At 46.4% G+C, this 20,850-nt stretch overlaps 1 protein-coding gene across 17 annotated transcripts in view; it reads right to left on the minus strand.

Annotated features, from left to right (window-relative positions):
- Positions 1-20,850, minus strand: part of MARK2 (microtubule affinity regulating kinase 2) — a 1,484,563-nt gene that overhangs the window by 1,331,923 nt on the left and 131,790 nt on the right. Inside the window, exon 1 of one of the 17 annotated variants that reach the window (XM_069645126.1) lies at positions 14,297-14,455. The exons of 15 other annotated variants lie outside the window; for them this stretch is intronic. In XM_069645126.1, coding sequence (XP_069501227.1) covers positions 14,297-14,332 — 36 coding nt within the window. In that variant the 5' untranslated portion in view covers positions 14,333-14,455. Of the gene's footprint in view, positions 1-14,296; positions 14,456-20,850 lie in introns of those variants that run through there. One more of the 17 variants, XM_069645136.1, reaches the window with a different exon arrangement.

Genomic DNA, 20,850 nt, shown 5'->3' on the forward strand with positions numbered 1-20,850 from the left:
CCATTGCGCAGCAAACCCATAGAATACAACTGAGTCACACAAGAAATTCAGTTCATAGTCCAATTACTATTTGCATGCAATGTAATGCCCTTTATTTTCATGTTTGCACAGACTATGATCTTCGAACGATCATTCCAACCAACAGCACTTCACTTCGGAGCCATAGAAATGGCAGTAAGAGCTATACAAATCTCAAATAACATAACAAATCACAGTCCTGAAGTGTGATGAAGGGGCGCAGGGTTGCTACATTCTCTATGCTTATCGTTCAAATACGTTTTTTCCAAAACAATATTTCCAACAGTACTTGAAAAGTGATTTTGCAGGCTTCCTGAGGTCCACAACTTCCGACACCAGAGGAAAAGAAAATGCTACGGTCTGGAAACAAGCAGCTAATGTAAAATTGTTATAAGACTTGTGCACTACAGCTGTACAAACACTTCACAAAAGAAGCAGAAAAATGTGGTGAACCGTTAAGGAGGGAAAAAAGGTCTAGTGTCTTTGTTTGCGAGTTAGGCATACAGGTCCTTTTACAAGAGGACCGTGGGATTTGATCAACTAAACTACAGCCAACATCATTCTAAGATGGCAGAACTATCTCGCAGTGTGGTGGGACGAGCTGCTAGAGACTGAGTTTCAGCGGAGAGCCATAGGTTATCTACATTTCTACTACAGTGAAAAGGTGAAATGGGTAAATCGAGATGGTATAGGCTGCACATGGTGCTGCGATTCTCTGAACTGCCATGTTCAACTTATTTGATTCTTAGCGTCACTATGTATATTCAAAGCATGTGAATGTAGGATAGTCGCAATGCTGGGTACATTTTCAATTTTTAGATGGTACAATGTACTATGGTTGTAGCAATCAGTCTCTACCTCTCCCCGCCCAAGGAAAGGCTTGGTCAGGAGGTGGAAAAAGAACTACATACACTTCACGCACATCTGTACGAGTCACCTCTTTAAATCCAGTAACTGACGATTGACATTTGCGCCTTCCCTTGCGTATCAAATCTGGTGAGCTTCCGACATGTCAAGGCTAACCGTTCCAATTGTGCAGTAATAATTTCTTCCTGTTTTATCCAACAGGGTTCAACTGACCCTGCATGTGCCAGCTGGACACTAACCATTTTGGTAGTATTTTTCCAACTTACTGAGCGAGCCAGCTTGGCACTGCATGTTTTTCTGCATCTGTGCCCGCTTGTTACTACCCAATTTTCATTTCCGCTTGCCATCAGGGCATTGCATGCGCTTGTCTATTACTAAGCGTTCCTGGATAATCTCAGATGGGCACATTTTAACATGAGTCTACCAGGTTCCAACAGCCCCAACCCAGGTGAGCAAAATCAATCACTCAAGCTCTGCCTTTAATTTTCTTTAGGTGTAGTTTGATCATCTGGTTGCCTAATGTGCGTACTGCTTATTCCCATACGACCCAGTGTTTGCGAAGGTCATTTGCAGTTCAAATTAACGCTTTCTTTGGACCCGGCTTCCTCAGTGTACACCTGTGTCCTGTGAAGGCATAAAGAAAGACACAGACAACAGATGCAAAGTTCAAATAAAGATAGCTTCATTAGCTTACATGTCAGGATGGTTGAAGGCCTATCTTGCCCTATGCTAAGGCAGGATTTCCCTACCTAAAGAAACTAGGGATAATTCGAGACAGTAAATTCAATTTAACAGCATGCGTGTCCAAAACCTATACTTGTCCTCACAACTAAAGCTAAACAATGTGTAGGAGTGTCAGCAAAAGTAAATAAAAGTTCTGAGCTTCTACCAGCTCTTCCCCAAGAAGGCAAAACACTTCCAAAAATAGGGCCTCTAGGTTCCCTTCCTCAAGGCAGGAACAAAGTTCATAAAGTCATGGTTTCCCTTCCCCAAGACATCACCTTTTCCAGCTTGCCAGCTTATACTCACGTTTTACCATCCTCGTAGGGCATTAAGATCGGAGGCAAATGGATTGATAACACCCCTGAAATTCAAGAAAGAACTCGGCTTGGGCAGAGCTTTCCCGAACCGAGCAGCCTCCAACTGGAACAAATTACCTAAGCACCTTAGATTGGAGTCCAACCTTCTGGTCTTTCGCAAAAAACTCAAAACAGAGCTCTTCAAGTAATCCCTCGTCTAGGCCACTCTGAATCAGCTAACCGGTATAAATCTGTCTGCCGTCCCGTCGCCTCTTCTGGCTCTATCTTGAGCTTGTACATGTCTTTTTGTAAGCGCCCCGATGCCCGTGGGCAGTCGGCGCTATATAAATATATAAAATAAAAATAAAATTAAATAAATAAAATACTTAGTTCAGTATCTCACTATTCAAAACCAGTTCCAGGTCAACTATATACTCCTGGCTTCTTGACGGCTCAAACAGATTTATTTCTTCTGCTTCACTTCAGCAATCTCTTTCATACATTTGACTTTGCTCTCTGTATGTTTCACTGGCTTTCACAGATAGGGTATTCGCCGGTCTAGGCGCAGTTGTTGGACCACACGGTCCACCCACTACAGGTCACGCAACCGGTAACCCTAGGCTTTCTTGCCCACAGAGGTTCTCTTTCAACTTCACCTATGTTCTGGGACATTCACTTGGCTTTCTAGTTGCCAGCCTTTTTTGGCTTCGCCACAATCTGTTTCCCTCTTTACCAGTCTCTTGGCTTTGCCACAATACTTACTTTCAAACAGTTCACTCCGTGGTGCGCCCTTTCCTTCACCACATTGTTTTCACACTCTTGTAATATTCATTATTCGCTTTTCATTATATTTCACAAGATTCGTTCTTTGCTTTTAATTGCATTTCACACAAGCTAGCTTTGCCTTCATGGGCTTGCCAAAAGCTTTCCTTTAAGTTCAGTATTCAATAGTTCACAATGCTTATTCTTTCATTCACAGTTAATTTTGATCACTGTAACCTTTAACTTTTTCGGTTGTCTTTATCCCGCACATCTCATTGCATTGGTACGGCAATTGCTGGAGCCCTTTCCTAGCTCCCAGGACCGCCCCGGTACGAGTGTTCCCTTTTGTTCACTCACCGGTCCCTGGCAGCACCTCCGGTCGGCTGCTTTCCTCTTCCTCTGCTCTCAATACACGTTTTTTTTGTTGTTTTGCGAGTTTTCAGGGAGTTGCGGGCAGCTCTGCTCACCTTTTGCTTACCCTGCCGGTTGCTTGCAGCAACTGTCTTTCTTCGATGCCCCGTAGCTCATGCGGCGGCACCCGACCAGGGAGGCTCCCACCACTGACCTTCTCATGGCCCACTCGGGCCTCAGAACCACAGTTTCTCCTGGGAACTTGCCGGCGTCCTGGTTTCCCCGACAGGACCTTCCTTAATGACCTTCTCCACAGGGGTTCTCTCCCTACAGGCTTGCAACAATCAGCTTCTCTCCCGCTAGTCTCTCCTCACGGATTGTCAGCCCCACCTTTTATACACCTGCAACCATTTAACAGGTTGAAGGTGTGCATCCTCAAGCCCAATTGACTGAACATAGAGTTTTCTGGACATGCCGGACCCTTACAACAGTCTTGAGACCTGTTCCGCTTCTCAGTGCCCGAGTGGTGAAATGACAGGTTAGTGTGCACCACTCTTAATCATTGCTTCCTCGTCCCAGTACTATAAATGGTATGAATGAAGGGAAGTGATTGGCAACAGCCCATAAAGGCAGTCTCAGGACTCTGTCCACAAGTGTGTTTAAACAGCCTCTTGCCCGTAACACTACTGGCACACCAAACCTTTCAGTGCCTCTGAATGCTCTCTCGCTTCCATACACGCTATTCCGCACATTCACAGATGGCGTCGTTCCTCGCTCGTTACAGATTACCATGGAAACTGTGGAAGCGAGATCAGGCACTACGTCACATGGCTCACGCAAGAAGGCACGCAACAGCCAAGTCACATGACTGACAACATAAGCATACCCCCTGCCGATTAACGGTGCTTCTGAATTAAGTTTTCTGGTTTAGCAACTTGTACCCCGTTCTGCTTCTGTGTTTTCTCGTTACGACCTGTTTTCTGCTCTTTGATTCAGTTTGCCTCAACCCACGTCGTTACCCAGCTCCCGCTCAATGCCAGACCCTCTGTCTACGCCCGGACTGCTGTTCTCCATACATTCTTTACTGCTTCGCCTGCCCGTTCCCAGGCCTATTGCCTGACTCACGGACTGTTTATCTACGTTCTGCTAAATCGCCGCCCACTCAACGCCAGACCTCGCCTGTTTCACGGATTGGATTTACTAACTTTTCTTCTGCTACGCATGCCCAACTCTACACTCCCACCACTCGCGGATTTATTACTCTCCTTCGACATGGATTACTGGTGAACTGTTTTTTGGGGGACTCCAGTTCTTTGTTGCACAGACTAAGAGACTTCCTTGTGCACCTTCTGTTAAGTGTCTTTGTGCCGTCGGATTAGGTTTTGGGAATTCTTCACCCAGGATCTTTCCACTGGATATCTCCTCTTCTGGACCCTTCACCCCTGACTCTGTGCTGAAATACCTGCTAAGGAACACTCCTTATGTTGGTTATTATCCCCTGGCCTAGCATCATTCTTATATGCTCTTTGTTTATAGGTGTTTCACAATGTCTCCGAAAACCACAGACCCATCGCTCTGGTATTGTTGCATTTTGGCCTGTATAGGACCCACTCCAACTCGGAGGTTAGCCTGATCCTATACTCACTTAGTACTCTTGTTCTTGTGTTTATTGCTCTGGTGCCAATTGTGTCTTATTGTTTTGCAGCCTGTGGTGTTGAGGTTGAGTCCCCCGTCTTTCAATCAATAGACACCTTGGATTGTCACATTTGAACAACCAAGGGGTACATGTAGGAAGAACCCATAGTCTACGATCACGCGTTCTCCAGTCTGCCTGTGCAGTGACGGAAGTTCTGCCATCTTGCAGAGAGGTATTCAAGGGTAAGGGTGATCCCCATCAGGCAGGAGGAAGGTAAGGTGAGCTACAACCAGGAAAAGGGAGATACTGTGTCTCGCCTGCAGACATCCTCTCCCTAATACCCAAGGACCTCCACCCAGGTGATCCTCCCTCGCATCTACAACCCAAGGGTCAGGATCTAGTGGCAATGGCCTTTCCCTGGGCACCTGATAAAAGCTATTAAGGGGAAATAAGTGAGGATGCCCTCAGAATCCTCACAGTCCATGCGCAAATATTGTAACTTGTTTTGTGTGTGCGCACATCAGTGCAGTAATGGTACGAGGGAAAAAGAGTTGGTGAGCAGGAACTTAAAGTAGCTCCTGGGTATCGGGCACCATGCAGTAAACAGGACTTAGTTCTGGATTACGAGGAACTACAGTGCAGCATCCCGCAAGTGTAACTTCCGAACAAGGAAAACAATAAGTTTCTCCATTATATAATCATCAGTTAGGCTTTAAATATCTACTAGATGTATAAATCCTAACATAACAAAGTTATCAAAAGTTCCCCTGGGTGGGGGGAACCAGAGGTTATTTGGTCGTATTCATGCTCTGTCAAGGGTCTCATAAATTTGTCATTTAATGTCACATGAGTATGTTTTATGATAGTAGTTGGCCTGGTTAGTGAAAAGCAACCGCTAACCACATTATCTGGATTTCTAGGCTATAAAGCAGGAGCTAGAACCAGTAATTTTGATCCCACAAATTGCTGAAGCCATCCCTTGCTGAGAATGTCCTGGGTTATATACTTTAGGCACTTAGCTTCGGAGGACCTTTACTACGCTTTGCTGAACAACCCTAGATGGTCGAGTGTTGCAATATCTTAAATTTGTGTCTAGCATCAGAATCCTGCATGCAATCGTTTGTTTCTTGAAGACCAGCTTCTTCCTACATTTCTTTGGAAGCTCTCCGTCTTGCAAAGATCCTTGTGTACGCCCCTCACTCCTCCTCATTGGTCTTGCACTGCCATACTAGGCAATATCCTGATCAGGTATTAGACAAGTTAAAGTGCCATTACAATGTCGGTGCCAGAGTTTTTTGTTTTTGGTAAAAACAGCTGGTGAATTTATGTGGTTTTCTTATTGTGCACTGCAACCATAACATCCGTTCACATTCGTTTTTTCATTGAGAATAAACAAATAAATCAGCCAACAGCAGACCCTACACAGAAGTAGTCTGAGTAAATACTTTTCATCAATAGCCACAGCCAACAACCCTGGGATATTTAGGATACCATCCAAAAGCATGCTCCCATACAAAAAAATGAACATGACCAAGGAAGGCTTAATGGGAACCACACACCAGCGTCCTTAGAAAGTATATGCAGGTCAATAAAGCAGAGATTCGGTCACTGGCAACCAGTCCAACTAAATTCAAACCGTGTTAGATCCAACAGGTTTCATAGACAGAGGACAATAAAAATCATGTTAGCATAGAAGAACAGGAAATCCTTGGAGTATGTTAAGCCAGCAAAGACCACTGTCACCAAAAACCACATTACCTGTGGAACCACACAGATTGTAGGGTACGTAATATTGGTCTTCTGTGTGAAGGCTCAACCAGCGGTCCTAAAATTGCATTGGCTCGTGATAATTTGCAAGCAAGAAATTATGCCCTGTGTGTTTAAGAACATTGCAGGGCGAGTGACGTTATATGCCTGGCTAGTAGATTGAAATATTTACCCCTGCCATAGGGCAGGGAACCAAACAGATACAATCTAAACATTAGCTTATGCTTTGGAACACATTATGCAAAATGCTTGACTGAAATATTGAGCATTCATCAGGTCTTCGTGCATACCATGAGGGGCATTCTCATTCAGGGGACTGCATTAACACCAATCAAGATCGTTCCATAATGTTGGCTTGTGGAAACCAGCTGAACACACCACCAATTAGGAAATGCACGTGTTTATATATAGACCTGGCCACCATGCTGCATGCCACTTGCCATTACATACTGTATGCGTCAACACACAATTACGTGCCACTAGACCTCCCTGAATTGCCCCAAACCCCTTAACTGTGCCCACAAGTGTACAGTTTTCCATGCAACAGGGCATTGCTGTTCTCCAAGGGATTTAACCCACTACGAATACAAAAATTAGCCTGATCAAGTAATCAAAATGAGGGTGTTAAGTGCATTCCTACAAGCTGCTGCCTTTCTCTGAAAAGCAATGCCCAACCGGACACTCCCCGCACCCACTCCACTTTGATCTTCCCTTTTCCCCTTCCAATAAAAAAAAATGGCAACCAAAGCAATTTCTATTTCTGGTTATTTAATAGCAAGTGTGACCAATCAAAGTATTATGCAACTTAAAAATTCAACTCACCCTCCAGTTGACTATTTCCATGGAAAACTGGTCCCAGAGAAAACAGTTAACTTACTTTCGCCCCACGCTGGAATCTTTCTTCTATGTCCACACTTTGAAAGATAGGCCCCAATGATGGTGAATAAAAGTGAGCTTCTATCCTAATGGCTATTAGCCAGAATAAAGATGAAGGCGTTCAAAGTGTTCTCTTACCCACTGCCTAACATTGCCTAAATAAGGCGAAACGCGTAGCTAAAGCATTCTTTTATCCACCTAATTATATTACCTGTCAAAAAAAATTACCAATCCAGAGTGCTTGAGCATCAATCCTGTTCTGCACAGCATGAATAAACATTTCTAATATGTTATATATAGACACATACATATTCATATACTCTCACAAATAAACTGTCCACCCATCATGCAGCTTTCCTGGTCCTGGCTGGCCAATTTACATCTGCGAACTCGAAACAAAGCTATGAGTTTTATTAAAGGGCTAACATTTGAAAAATCTTTCCAGTTCCAAATAAAAAAAATTAAAAAAAATAACCAACAACGGCCATTGTTCGCAGACTGTCCTGTGGTGCCCACGATGCACAACATATTGGAGACGTCTGATACCCAGCTCTAACTATGTGACACACTGACTAGGTACCAGCTAAGATTTGGTGGTGGGAGTATTTTATGCCCTATTTTTTTAAAAGGTGGGAGTAAAGATTTTTTTGAGTACAAATGTAAGTCCAATTTCCAATTTTATAAGTTGGTAAAAATATGTTTGAACTTGAAAACAGAAATATTTTTGTAATAATTATTTGATTGCACCTAGTTATTCATGTACATTTAAAGATATGGTTTACTTCTTCTGATCAGGCAGGAATAGTAGTTTCTTCCTTTGGTACTACGTGAACTACTGGTCCAAACGCATCTATGGAGCGGGGTGGGTGAAAGTAGGGACCCAAAGTTCTACATGTTGGTTTCCCCATTTATTTTTTGGGAGTATTTGTACTTCCTATTTTTATTTTTGGGGAGTAAAAGTGGCTGATGCACACCTTATCTGTAGGGCTGCTGGGTACTGCAGCATCCAATAGCCCATAGTCCCACCAGGGCGACTGGCCTGTCCGGTCATGGTTGCCACTCGCTCTGCAACCTGGTGCAGCATGGCCTATGACCCTGCCCGGAGCAAAGTGCTCTTATAAATTGAACAGCTTAAACAATTACTGCTGAGGTGTGGCCAAATAAAGGACTGACAATTATCCAGCAAACATAATGATTCTAGTGGCGACATAGCAATACCCTGTCAGAACGTATAAGAATGCGAAGTAGCTCAAGCAATGTGTAACATTGTAATAAAAGTAGAAGGGAAAGATGAAAATAAGTAAGATAACATGTGGCTATTGGCTACATCGACATCTTTCTGTCTTATTTAGATGGTCTTATGTTTCATTGTATAATCTGTATAACATAATAGGTCATTGAGCAAGGTCAGGTTTTGGCCTTTTTCTTCCTCTTCTTTACCTTTCCCTCTTATTTTTCTTTTTTTTGTATTTCACTATTTTGTTCCTTTTGAAACAGTGAATTTTTAAGATATTGAATGAATTTTATGACAAGAAGTTCTATTTTGTAAAGGTTGTTGTACAACTATAAATAAAAAACCAATTAATTACTTTTTATTCCATTGAAATCCCTTTAAGTTGCCGTTAGGCAATCACCTTCATCCACACAGAAACGGACGGTAGGTGGAATGGACATTCAATCACCAACTTAAGATCCTCTTTTGGAAGCCTCCCACCTCAATAACATAGGCTATCAGCAAGCGGACTTGTAGCAAAGGTACACACAGCAGCCAACTCTGCAAGCAAATGGAAAGATAAAAACCAGTCTTGTATGCCAAACAACCTCGCCCCAAGAAAACCAACAGACCCTCAACGTCAAAATTCCTCATTTTTTTTTTTCATGTTTTTGTTAATTTGTAATGTGCCCAACACGTGTCTCTCTCAAGGCGCAACAAGGCAAAGGGTGGGGGCAGGGGGGAACAATTCTACTAGGCCTTGTACATTCAGGTCACATGCTTAATAACAGAGGCTGATTTTTCTTTTTTTTAGGGCGGATTCGGGATTTGAACCAGTATTGCTCAGTGTGGTCTTGCTTCCAAGACACGCGCGTTGCCACTGAGCTATCCTCCCATAGCCTTCTGAATTAGTTTGGAATACAACCAAGAACAGTCGCTCATGTTGCTGGATGCCAGAACTTCAGATAAACTAGGTAACCATTATTTCTCAGTTTATCTATCTTGTGTCAAGGTAGGTACTCCAATAGGATGGTCTCCTCTTGGCAACCTTTTCAATGGCTAGTAAATGTTGCGCATTTATTACTGTTCACAACTATGAACTATTTTACCCACAACACGGTGGCCTGGCTGCTGAACAGCCACATGCATTCCTAAACCATAGCAAACAAGTGAGATGCCTTAAAGGTGCATGCACCACGAGAGTCAGGAATCGGGATCTGCAGTCGGAGGCAAGCAGCACGGGTTTCAAAAGGTGCCAGTTGCGATACAACATCGTCCCCATGAACACAAGTAATGTGCACACCCCTCCTCCTCGGCTTGTCAACCCTCCCTCAGCTACCCCCAATCCCCTTTCCTCCCCCGATGAGGTAGCTAGACAAGTCTGATATATGAAAACCTCATCATAACAGGTCCATCCCTGTTCCTCTAAAACCATTAAGGACCACATTGACCGTTGTCGATTTCTGCAACCTCTCCTTTGCTTCTGGCTCTTTCCCCTCCCCTCTTAAGCACTCCCTTGTGCATCCTCTCCTCAAGAAATCCACTGCTGATCCATCATGTCTGGCAAACTACCGCCCAATTTCCATTACGCCCTTTTTGGGTAAACTCCTGGAAAAGTTGGCCATCTCTCAGCTTAATCTTCATTCCGACTCTGTTGGCTCCCTCCATGACCACCAATCTGGCTTCAGAGCAGTCAGAAGCATGGAAACTGCTGTCCTGAACATCTGTGAAGACCTGCTCTCCAAAGCTCGATTCTAACATTCCCTCTGTCGTCATCCTACTTGATCTCTCCTCTGCGTTCGACACGCTCAACCATACCACCCTGCTCAATTGTTTCTATGACAACCTGGGTATCACTGATCAGGCTCTGGCCTGGCTGACCTCTTTTCTCTCTGATCGACCCTCCCAGGTACAACTTGGGTCCTTCCCATCTTCCATCTCGCTCTCCACATGTGGTGTCCTCCAGGGGTCTAACCTCTCGCCCTGGCTTTTCAACCAATACCTGGTAACTCTCGCCTACTGCATCTCCATTTTCTGCACACCTTCCCAGTGCCTTCTGACGACACCAAACTCAATTTTCGGGCTTCCTTCAGCCGTCTCCTCTCCTTTCCTCATCTCGGATTGTCTAATCGCCATTCAAAATTGGTGTGCCACCAACGATCCATGTCTAAATGCCAACAAGACCGAGATCCTCCTTATTGGTACACCATCTCCATCCTTTCCTCTAACTCTCTGGCCGGCCTCCCTCGGCCCTCCTCCTACCCCCACCTGCGCGGCTAAACCTCATGGTGATCTTTGACTCCACACTTTCCTTCTCCGCGCACATCGTCTCCAAAAAGGTAAAACTTCTTATAGGACCTCCTTAGAGGTACTCTGCCTTTCCTCTCCTTCCCTCAAAAGCTCACTCTCCCAAGATCTGGTTCTCTCCAGACTAGATAACTAACAGCCTCTTTCTAAATCTACTTGCCTCCCCTCTCCGCCCTTTACAACCAATACAGAACAGGACTGCGATACTTGTCCTTGGTCTCAAGCCCTGGGATCGTATCTCTCCAGCCCTGAAATCCCTTCATTGCCTCCCAGTGGATGCAAGGATAAAATTTAAAACCCTCTGCATTGTCGACAATGCTTTCTGGGGCCTGGGTCCAAAATACTTTCAACTATCCCTCCGTAAATACCTCCCTGCTCGAGCCCTTCACCACTCTACTTCTAACTCCCTCAGGGTTAGTCGTTTTGCAAAGAAACTGGCTGGTTCCTCCCTTTGGAACAGCCTCCCGGCCACTTTGAAACTTGAGGTAAACCATCTCCGGAAGCATCTCAAGTCCTTCCTCTTTGCCTCTGCCCCCCTTCTCCCCGGTTGATCTGTTTCCTCTCTTGGCATCGTGCACCTGGCCACCCTCTCATTCGGGCTCAGGTACCTGCTCACTCTGCCACCCTCCTGCACTGCCTCCAGGGCACCCTCTGCACTAGGGTTCTTTATCTGTACCCATATAGTCCCCCTCCCACTTTTCTTCTGCACTTATCAGATATACCTTATCTGACTAACTTTCACCTGCCACTTGCTGGCTGCACTACCATGGTTTATCGCCCTTATTTTTTTTAATGTATTTAATATTTGTTTTCTCTCCTCTGCTCCGTCCTTTCCACCCCCACCCCCTTCCATGCACTTTCCCCCTTTCCCATGCACTTGTGCTTTCTTAAATGTCACCGGGCCTAGTAAGCCGTTTTCTTTTTTCCCTCCCTTTTTGCCTGGTCGCGCTCTGAAACACTTGTGTACAAGCGCGATATAAAAATATATGTCATTTCAATTCATTAAGCCACAACTATTTGGCACACTGAGCACCTACAAACTCCTTCAGTATGAGAACTAGAAAAAGGTAAGAGAATGGACACACTGAAACCATGAAATCTCCTTTTCTCACAAAACTCCATTTACAAATACACCCTTCCTTGGATCACAGGGTGATCTGGTAACAAGCAAGAATGTGATTAAGTTGTAAAGTCCTAGTGTAGTTGTCTCTAATACAATTTTAAAATGGCTATTTCTTAAGGACTTTTAGTGTCACCTTTTGAACTCTCTCTCTCTATATATATATATATATATATATATATATATACATACACACACACACACACACACACACACACACACACACACACACACGTTCACAAATGGTTTAAGGACGACTGTCTGACCTTGGGACAATGCATTTCATAGAACCGTGGTCCATTTGAAGGTACAGTTAAAATCACATGAAAACAATCTTCTTTCCCATACCTATTCCAGGTACTAGCATGCATCAACACAGCAGCAAAGGCATCTTGCCTATTCCCAATGTCCCCATCACTCAACACAACCCCATAATTCAGTCAGAACGGCTACATTACCTGGAGACGGTGTGCAGCATAAACCTCAGTAACGGAACAGAACATTCTTAACAGGAAGATAAATCACTTTAGAAAACACTACTGAGCCTGCGCAATACATCAGTAGCACTAACAGATTGGGTAGGAGAGGCTTAACAAAGAACGAGGATCTAGGTTCTGCCTCAAGGCACAGCCAAAACGCATATTTTTCCAATTCAATTCAGGGTACAGGGAAACCATAAAAGACGGTTTGACCCAGTGTCCATGTTGGCTATTGGAGCTCCGGGACTGGGGGAGGAACGGGACAGTAACCTATAGTACAATAATCGTATAGATCATGATTGTTTTGGCTCATTGTATTTTTAGGTTCAGGCCCAGAGAGTCCAGACAAAAAAATAAATACATCGGGATTACATTCAAATTAGTAACAGATAACATTGTTCGTCGGATAGAATTTATGCCCGGCCGAAAACCCCTCCACCTCCAACAAATCACACCTTCCTTTGAAAAAAAGCCTAATTCCATGAACCAAAAATCTGGAACTATTTGCCCCCCGGATACGGGACTGCGTTCAATTATGAAAAACCTTAAAACACAGCACTTTTAACGGGCCTCTAACAACGGAGGGATCCACATTGCTAAGTAAATGTTATTTCTTTCTAGAACACACCAGGCCTTCATGTACCCCATTTTTTTTTATCAGCCTTGCAAGACATCCATCTCCCCCCCCCTCCCCTCCTTTCACTTTTGGCAATCTGGTGACTTGTTGCCGGAAGCATGTTTAAAATCACAAATACAAATATTTACTATAGTATTCGCGAATTAAAAAAGCGGCTACAATGAATTGTATATTACGGATTATGGTTTTCAGCTACTCAGCCTTCCACCTACTGCCCAGCGCTTAGTGTTGCACCAAAAGACTTACTACTGGGTCAGTCTCACATCCAGTACTACTGTGCAGATTAAAGCGTGCAGTATGGAGCCACCGTTTTACCGACTAACCACGTTTCTTTTTATTGTGCCACAAGCTCGAATGTCTAGAATAAGGCACCACATTTCTGGTACAGGGAGGGCCAAGGCAGCGTTGGTTGTGCAGCCTATTCCCCGATATGGTAGGCGAGTGCACCGATTAGAGACTTGACTTGCAAGCCCGTGACAAGTTAAGGACTATTTGCATACAACAATCTTACCCAAGCAGAGCATTTTCTAATTATTCATATTCTTTCACAGCTGGTTTAAAAGGGTGAAGGAAGATCGCGGAAGCTGTGGTATCGGGTTGCAATGTTCATATCTCAGTTATTGAGTAATTCGACTTTAAAGTCAGAAAATAAGCAAACATTTATACTGTTCAAGGATTGCACCTTTAGTCAAATAACAGAAGAGTAAGAATTCCCCAGAACCGAGAAAGACTAAAATACAAGGCAAATCAGCAACTGCCAGGTGCTAGTTAGCCTCCCCCCACTCCCCCAACCTATTGCAGGTTTCAAGGAAGCATCTTTAGAATCCCAGACATTCCTCTTTTCCCAACGAGCGCCGCCAGCATACAGGGTGTGCGTTTGCCAGCCACAATTACATAGCTCGTCCACACAACATCAACCAAATAGTCTCACTCACAGGCCAGCTGAAAGAAACCTTAACAGTGAAGGAACTCCCACACAACCCTTGCAACAATCATTGACATCTAAGAATACCCAAAGACTCCACACCCTGAGCTAGGTGCCTCGGAGAAGTGAAGTCTTCTTGGCACAGAGCAAGTTCCTGCGCCTGAGATCAAGCCCTGCCCACCCCGTCGGCCTTGCTATTGTCTGCTCGGAAACCAAACAGGTGTGACTGGGGCGAGCTGGAAGAGCAGGTCCGGCCCAGGGTGTGCAAGCGCATGACTGCAATTTGTCACTCCAAAAACACCAGACGATGGATACTCACAAGAGATTTAATGCGTTTCCATAACGCTGCCGTCATCGGAAGCTGTTCGCCAGGGTCGCCTCCCTTTACATGGCTCCTCACTCCGTTTATGTCCGCACAACACGACTCGCTTACTGAAAAAGTTACTTCCCTTTCCTCGGGCCAGAACACAGCTATGCCCCTCCCTGCGACAGGGAGGGAGCTTGTTTCATGTTTCAAAGCTTCCTGCGGTTATCAGCAAGTAGGTAAAAAAAAAAAAAAGAATCCGACATGACGAATCCTTGCAACATGTAAAAAAAAAAAAAAAACACAGCAAGCCACCTACTGCTAAACAGTCATTAGAGACGTCCGGGGAAGGTGCAGTAGCTACTGAAACCTGCCCAACCCTTTTTTGATGGATCACTGAGGAGCAAACCTCCCTCCTCGACTCGCCAAGGAAGGCAGGACGAGGACACTTGCAGGCCTTTCAGTCCCTCCCCCCACCCCGCTCCCCACGAAGCGGTTCTCTTCCACGTGACGGTGGTAGACCTGCCCAGCGAAACCAGAGCACCCTTCAGTACGGACTCGGGGCATACCTTGGACACCAGGATTTCGAAATTCAAAACACCTATGGTGCTCCACTTCCCAACACAAAGATTGGGCCTCTGCTTAATTCAACCTTTAGCTGTACAAGGGAACCTAAACATCATTAACTCTTTAAGGAAACATGAAATGACGGTGGCAGCTCTGCATACTGCCAAGCCCGTCTTATTTACTTGCGCCCAGATACCCCAGGGTTCGGTGCGCCATATGAATGAACTAAATACAAATACTTTGTTGTAGTTTGCTTTGCCCCGGAACCACTGCATGCAGGCCATGCCCACTCACCCCCCCATCCCTGAAAGGAACACACGCACACAGATCCTGCAGTATCAGGCTCCCAGCAAGCACTGCCGTGGTACAGGACCGCCCCCTTTATTACCAACTGCGCGTGACGGCATGCAGTGGCTGTTACACGCCCCATGACCACATCACATTCCTCCTTTTTCATAACGATCAAAAAAAAAACAAATGTCTTCACTGTTGGCAGTGTAAACATAACAGCCTTAACATAGTAACCATGGTAACATACCAAACTGGTTTGGGCCCAACATGGGCAACATCAGGTGGTGTAGTTTGGACCCCGGTCAGTTCAAGCCTATTCACCAATGATATAGTTTCTGAAATGTGAGGGGTATCTCCTTTTGCCTACTTAGTCGGTGGCATGATCTTCGACCCAGACTGGCCCTGGCATCTCATTTCCCCTCTGCCTCCTAGTCCTGTCTATGCATGAGGTTTCAGCCAGGGGTACCCCTTCCTCCTGTTCGCCTACTCCCTCCTTTTCACCAAACTTTCGGAAAAAAAAAAAAATAGAGTCCGAGTCACTTTTCCCCCTTTGATCTGCTGCGGTCACCATCGATACTCTCACTTGGACCATCCCATGGGGGAGGGCTCATAGGCGAGGGTAAACATCCCCTCTGGGTGTCGATTACGCACCAGCACTGTGTCTCCAATGGCTATGTCCGGGGGCTTGAGACATCAAAGGTTCTTCATTATGGATCCTCCGATACTCAGATGTTCTCTCATCGTCAATGGTCCCTGGAGGCTAGCCCTCTATCTCTGGGCTGAGTCCCCTGGGGCATCTCCGGAATAGTGCCTCTGCTGGGGCCACACATGTGGACCGGTGAGGCGTAGACCTGCATTCCCGCTGGAAATGGTACAAGGTCCTCTTTAGCACATTGCCTTGACCCTAAGCTATGCGGCACACCTTGTTCAACGCCCTCAAAACGTTCAGCCTCCCCGTTGGCCTGGTGCCAAACGGGCGTAATCTTCCGGTGAGTGATCCCACAGTCAGCCAGGAATTCTGTGAAGCTCTCCCCTTGAAATGGGGGTCCATTGTCCAAACATACAATCCAAGCCATGGGTTGCAAACATCTTCTCCATGACCTGCACAATGTGGTCAAACGAAGTGGACTCAACCAGCGCAACCTCTGGATATCGAAACCATTGGTCTATCACTAGGAAGTGGATCCCCGGGCTATGGACCCAAAGTCTGCGTGAACAATATCCTACGGCTGGTCACTGCGAGGCATGGACTCCATCCTGGGCAATGTTGACTGAGGACGTTACTTGACACCAGATGCAATTTGCAACAAACTCGTCCACCTTTGCTTCAAGGCCTGGAAGCCAGACCTTGAGCCGTAGCCTCGACTTGGTTTTGGCCGTTCCTTGATGCCCAGTGTGCCATCTCAAATGCTCTTCCCACTAGCACGTGTGGGATCACCAACTTGCGTCCTCTTAGGATCAGTCCTTCCTCGGTTGTCAATAGCTTGTATCTCACCAGCACAGCTGCTCCAGGTCCTGCTGCGCCTCGACTCTTACGGTGTGGTCTGGACAAGATTGTCTTCCAATACCCACTGGCCATGGCCGCTCTGACCACCTCAAACCATCCATCAGTTTGATGTGTCCGCCACCTCCTGAATGGAGAGTGAAACGGGTTTGGCTGCCTTCACTGCCATGCAAACATGTTCCTGGACCGTCAACTTTTCTGTCTCTTCTGGCCTCTCCCACGCTCCTCGGGTGACGGGAGGGGTAGTCCGCTGGATTGTGGGCCCCAGTCCTGTATGTCAGAACCATCCCATACTCCATCAGTGAGAGCATCCAGCGTTTGATCCTCAGGGGCAGCTTGGACGAGGATCCCACCATGATGGGCAGTAGCAGTTGGTGGGCAGTTACTACAGTTACAGGTTTGTCAAGGATGCAAATACAAAAGTGTCAGCATCCCCATAGGACGACCAGAGCTTCCCTTTCGATCTGGGAGCAGTGTTGGTCCGTAGTTGTTAGTGCCTTGCCGCGTATGCTATTGGTCTCATCGGTCCTTGCGCATCCTGTTGCGACAGAACTGCTCCTAGCCAGACAGGGCAGACGTCAACAATGATCTCCGACTCCTTCCATGGGACAAAGAACGCCATAGACTCTTTTCCCACACGTGCCTGTTTGATGGCCTCGAAGGCGTTCTGCTCTTTCGCTGTCCACTCCCACACTTTGTCCTTTCTCGTCAGCAGTCAGAGGGGCTCTGAGAAGGTCCCCAAGTTCTGTATGAAGCGACTGCAATACGTCAACATCCCCAGGAAGCTCCTAACTTCCAACACGTTTCCTGGCGGGCTCACCTCTTGGATGTCACAAATATTCTGCACGTCTGGGGAAATACCATTTTCATGAAATACAAATACAAAGAATTCTATGATGTTTTTCAGGAACTCTCACTTCTCGCGATGGAGAGGGAGCGAGAGGAGCTGAATCCTCTGCCTCCGATTTGGCGTACACCAAAATGTCATCGCAGGGTTGAGGACCCCCTCGAGACCTGCCAAGGCCCCAAGTATCACGTTCTGGAATACTTCTGCTACGGAAAGAAATCCCAAAACGCAAGCGTTTCTATTGATGGAGGCATTGGTGAGTTGTGAAGGTGGGACTATAACGCAAGTCCAGGTTGAGTTCCAACTGATGGTACCCAAACCACAGATCCAGCTTCGAAAAAACACTTTAGCATCCTGTAGTTCCCCCACCACCTCGTCAAGAGTCGGGGTAATGCATCGTTCGCACTTGATGGCCCTATTTGGAAGCCTCATGTCAACACAAATACGTACCAACCCTGGTTGTTCGGTTTGCTCACAACAACGATGGGGCGGGGGAACCCATGGGGTGGGTCCTTCCACTTTTTCTATGATGTCTAGTCTCACCAGGTTCTGCAACTCCAACTGCTTTCTGAGGTGGAAAGGAATCAGACGATGTTTCTGTGCCGTTGGCCGTACAGTTTCATCGACGTGTAGCTTGATGGGTTCACCCAGCAGTTTGCCAAAGGCGTCGAGCAAGGTTTTGAATTTTTCCAGAACTTTGTTGATATCTTCAGCGTACACGCTAAAGGCGAAATGAACGATTCAAAGGGCCTCCGCTGCCGCACCGCTCAGTAATGAATGAGTACTTCTGTCAGTAACAAAGAATTTGGCTTTAATTTCTTTCCCTTTATGGGCCGCTTGGGTGATGAACATAACTTTGAGAGGTATCGGCTGGGTGCAGCCAAATGTAAAAATATTTGCCTGGGCTTTCGTCAGGGCTGGAGGCCCCACGAGGGCTTCGTAGAGGCGGGTCGCCATTATGCAAACGGACGCTCCTGTGTCTACAAGCACTGGCATCTTTGCTCCATCCACGGATACTGCCCATATGGGTGGTCTTTTTTTTTTCTTTATGGAGTCTATGCTGGAGATGAAAAAGATTTCTTCTTCCTCTTCTTCCGCCATTTCTAGAGTTGGTGCCTCCTGTTCGACAACTGCCACTTGCCTCTGTCTCGGCGTGTCACTGGGTGTCCCGCTAGGCCCTCTGGAAACAAATCCTCACGAAGGGACCTGCTGTACCGTAACATCCGCATACCCTCCCTTGCGCTGGGCAGTCCACTCTGTGTGGAAGGTCATAGCCACACTTTGGGCAGGGTATCAGGATTTCAGCTCTTCTCGTGTTCCATCGAGGTCTTGTCGGACCAGCGCCTGGTGGTCGCCCTATTGCGCAAGCATCCTCCAATTTGAGCGAACAAATTTCAGCATCCATTTTGGTGGTGCGGCTTTCCGCCAGTACGTATGACCTGCCCATTTCCAATATGCAGGCTAATGTCAGACCAGGCTCACGCAGCAATTGGCGGTGCAGCTTCCCTGAAGCGTACCCTTGTATCAGTTTGTTTCTCACCATGCCCTCATTCTACCTTGCGCACGTACTTACCAGCTGTCGGAGCCTGCCATAGAACTGGTCCATTGATTACTCCTGATTGGCGCAGCACGTAAACCTTTCATAGTCCTCGTTTGCTAGCGGCAGAAAGTGTTCTTTGAGGCTGTCTTTTGCTGCCTGATAGTTGTTAATGGGAGTGAGGGACTTTAAGATCTTGTGGACCTCCGACCCAGTGGAATAGATTAGGGTAGTAATCTTGGCCTCAAAAGTTTCGCTGGTCGCTCTAAAGTACATGTCCAACTTCTGTATCCAAAGCAGCCACTTTGGTCCCAGACTAGAGGGATTGCCTGAGGTGTCAAATTCTGGCATCGGGCCAGTGTGCCTTTTTGGCGTGGTGTTCTTCTCCCCTGAGGGGGCCTCGCAGCACCCTGTCCAGCTGCCTCTTGACCCTCCTCGTCGCTCACAGTTGCAGGTCACACAGGCACCTCCTACGCGAGCGAAGGCCGTGACTTGCACCTGCTGACGCATTTCGGGCGACACGTCAATTGCTGTGGCGCATCAGCTCAGCTCTCCTCTGGGTCACCATGCTTTGGTGTGGGGCATGCCTGAACTTCCAATCCAGTACCACTGCGTCTCCTGGCAACCACTCAGTGGGACTGAGAAAAGGGTAAAAAAAATATATATATTGATAGAATTTTTGTGTTGAAAAGGGCTCTTGTGGCCCTTTCGGCAGTCTCTTGCCTTCCAGGCTAGTGTTGTGGTTTCCAAAAATGTATTTCCCACACAGCACATGAGCACCCCACGTGTGGACCAGCTTCCGTTGAGAGCACAAAACGGCAGCGTTTGCCTTACCACGGTTATGAATGCATCAGACAGGTCACCGGAGATTAAAACAGCATCGGAGCACCTTCCCCACTGCCCAGCTGCATTCTTGTCACCATTGTCGTGGTTTGGTTTGCTTTGCCAAGGAGCCCCTGCATGCAGACCTTGCCCCCCACCCCATCCCTGAAAAGAACACACAAGCACAGATCCTGCAGTATCAGGCTCCTGGCACGTGGTGCAGGACCGCCCCCTTTATTACCAACGGCGCATGACAGCATTACTTGGGTGCCACGTGACCACATCATTGTTAACAAAAACACAAAGGCACCATTTGAACCGAAATTACTGAAGTGAATTGCCAAGTGGTCACAGTCGATGCTTCACTTGAAACTTGCCTAAGCAGCAGAGGAGATTATGCGCACTGTTGGAGTGATAAATATTGAAATGTGCGACTAGTCTGCATTTGTCTTGTGTCCGTCTGTTAACATAGTTTGGGTCAGTGTCAAGAAGAGCACTATTAAATTCCCATCTAGCACTTGCATCTATACACCAGGTTTAATGGGGTCTCAGTGTTTAGGGATTCGGTCTCCTTACGTAAATGATTTTTGCTAAAAAAGAAACCATCACAGATGGCCTCAAGAACACAGACTCAAAGACTGTTCAAGAGTTATTTGGATTAAGTCTTACTAAGAGCTGACCCTCTTGTCGCCAGTGGGCTTTTCCTTCCTTATACCAAGCATACCTAAATTCCAGGTAGGTCCCTAGAGACAGTTATCTCCGCCTGGCTACAATTTGGCTGCCTACTCAGGAGGGCCAAAAGCAATCACATTCTACATCTGGCTCCCTCCTGAAACTTCTAGGGGGATAGTAACTGAGATATTAAGCAGGGGTACCTCCAATCACCCAGGTTTCATTTATTCTTGTACTCTCACAATCTTCCTTCTGTCCCTCTGATGAGTAGGAAGGGCTACCCTACACCTGATCCCACCGTCTCCATGCCTTCATTCCCTCTCATATGG

The sequence above is a fragment of the Ambystoma mexicanum genome, chromosome 2p (genome assembly GCF_040938575.1).
Source record: "Ambystoma mexicanum isolate Mex_15411 chromosome 2p, UKY_AmexF1_1, whole genome shotgun sequence".
In the NCBI taxonomy this organism is placed as follows: domain Eukaryota; kingdom Metazoa; phylum Chordata; class Amphibia; order Caudata; family Ambystomatidae; genus Ambystoma; species Ambystoma mexicanum.